Source organism: Microtus oregoni, unplaced genomic scaffold, assembly GCF_018167655.1.
Source record: "Microtus oregoni isolate MIOR12 unplaced genomic scaffold, Mior012 000015F_ref0000493, whole genome shotgun sequence".
In the NCBI taxonomy this organism is placed as follows: Eukaryota; Metazoa; Chordata; class Mammalia; order Rodentia; family Cricetidae; genus Microtus; species Microtus oregoni.
In genome coordinates this window covers 20,153,560-20,155,952 of record NW_024543074.1, presented here as the reverse complement: position 1 = coordinate 20,155,952, position 2,393 = coordinate 20,153,560, and the positions used below count along the sequence as shown (strand labels likewise).

General features: G+C 49.6%; 1 protein-coding gene across 1 annotated transcript; it reads right to left on the bottom strand.

The window, feature by feature from the left end:
- Nucleotides 1-531: 531 nt before the first annotated feature.
- On the bottom strand, nt 532-1,716 carry Ccnq (cyclin Q). Its single transcript, XM_041665109.1, has one exon. The coding sequence runs from the start codon at nt 1,665-1,667 to the stop codon at nt 915-917; it is 753 nt and encodes a 250-aa protein (XP_041521043.1). The 5' UTR covers nt 1,668-1,716; the 3' UTR covers nt 532-914.
- Between the last annotated feature and the right edge of the window lie 677 nt (nt 1,717-2,393).

Here is a 2,393-nt window from a genome sequence, read left to right as displayed (position 1 = left end):
CCATCAGCCGGGAAAAGGAGGCAGCTAACACAACTGTCTTCTGCTTAAGGAAGTCCATTGTGTGGGAACTTATGGGGATAAAAAATTATGATGGTGGTTCTTTTAAAGAGACATCTGTGAAGAAAGATAAGAAGACTTCACCATAAAGGTCCATACCCACGGGCAGGGCCCAGGAGCACTGTGGAGAAGGCAAACAGTGAGTAGCTGTAACAAAGACAGAACCTCTTAGTCATCATTGTGCCCCCCAATATTTAAACCTCTCCAACTAATCAATACTTTGCTTGCCTATCTTGGTATATTTCTTTTTTTGTAGAGATTATAGTGCATCTATGTTTTTGAATCCTATCTTTTATGCTGCCTAATATGAACCCTTACCCACACTGTTATAAGCCCTTTATAAGTTTAAGTGGTTGAATAATACTCCATTTTATGGATGTACCATGCTTCATCAACCATTTCTCTAACATCGATCATTAGTTTCCAGAATCTCCACTATTGTAACTAAGTAAAACCACAAGCAGACTTTTGGGCATTAATGGTTTCCCATATTTTATTTGCATAATTTTATTAAACAAAATAAGATTCCATGTTACACATTCATATTTCTCCAAATCTGGTTTTTTAAAAACGCCTAAGAGTGCAGTCCCGTCTATTCTGTAACCTTCCAGCGGTGACCTCACACCTCAATTGCAATGGTCCATGTCTCAAACGCAGCATCTTCTCAAGGGGCAAAAGCTGATAATGCTGCCCCTTCTAGGAAGCTGAATATGTCCTGCCCACATGGAGGCTCTTGGCATTATTTGGACGAGGGCTGGAAACACAATGACAGCTGAGACCTGCCAGCACAGCAACTTGGTGGCATCATACTCAGGCTGCTGATAATCCTGGTCTTTGGTCAGGCCTCAGCCAGGGCCTTAAGGGATCTCTGTATCCATAGTATAAATCTGAATGAGATCAGACACAATATTATCAATGATCGGCTTGGTGAGGTCGTCACTAAACACTTGCCACCAAGGCTTCTCGGCCTCACCCTCTGCAGGTACCTCGACTCCATAGACCTGTAGGGCCAGGTAGAGCACAGCCACGGCTAAGTGCTGAGCCTGGAAGCGGAGGCACAGCCCCCCATGGTAGCTATCTCGCAGCAGGGCCCAGGCTGTAACAGAGATAGGGGTTCGCTGCCAGCTGTAACGATTCAGCCAGTTCTTGAGGGAAATCAAGTAGTGCAGCAGGTACTTGTGCGGGTGCTGGAAAGAGACCTGGAAGCGCAGAACTCGTAGCATAAGAAGCTCACATTGCACAATGCTGTCTCGCAGCTCCCAGAAACGGGAATCCAGCTCCAACGGCTCGCTGCCCGGGTTAAAGTACCTGTGCGACACGTTGATGATGTCACGAGTACGCAAGTGTTGCTCCTCCACTTTCCCGGCCAAGTAAATGGAAGACATGGCGACCAGGTAGAGGTCATAAGCGTCCAGGTTGATTTCGCAGAAGAACTTATGGTAAATGGTGCACGCGGTGGCGATGGGGATGGACTGCATGCCTAGCTTGACGCCTGCCTCCATGATAAACCGGGTTACTCGGAAGTGCACCCTCGCCTCGGGCACCGGCCTCTCCTCAGCTCGCGGCGCCGCCGTCCCTCTCTCGCCGCCGTCCGGCCGAACAGCCTCCATGAGGCCCTGCAGGCCGCCCCGGAAGGAAAAGCTCTCCGGCGCGCCGAGGCCGGCTCCGGGGGTCCTCGCGGAGGGGGCGTGGTCGCTTGGCGGCACGCCCCCGTCCCGCCCCGCCGCCACACCCACCCTGTCCGGCTTTTTCCCTAGATTAAAGATGTGATCTCAGGAGATTCTTGCTGGAGCCGAGGGAGTGCTATTTTTAAGACATTTGAGACTATACCATTTATAATTTAGGGGATTCTTCTCACTGTCCTTGAAAATCCAGGTTCTGGACAGGACAGGATGAGAGCCAGCCCTCGCCCTAGCATTCACCTCTGTGTCCTTGGGGACCTTGGTGGACCCTCTGTGTTATGTCTCAGTTCATTAGATGCAAGTCAGAGTGGTTGGCTGTCCCCTCCTCATGGAGCGCTTATGAAAAATGAACAAGTGATATAGGCAAATCAAGTGTGCTTTGATTTGTTTTTGAGGAAGGATTTCTGTACTTTGTACAGCCTGGCCTTGCACTTTTGAGCCTCTAACCCTAGCCTCCTGGGTGCTGGGATTTCAGGTGTGCACCGTAGTGAGCTCATAAATTTTTTTTTAGAGACAGGGTTTCTCTGTGTAGCCCTAGCTGTCCTGGAACTCACTCTGTAGACCAGGCTGGCCTAGAAATCACAAAGATCTCCCTGTCTCTGCCTCCCACGTGCTGTGATTAAAGGTATGTGTTACACTGCCCTGCCTCAGCTC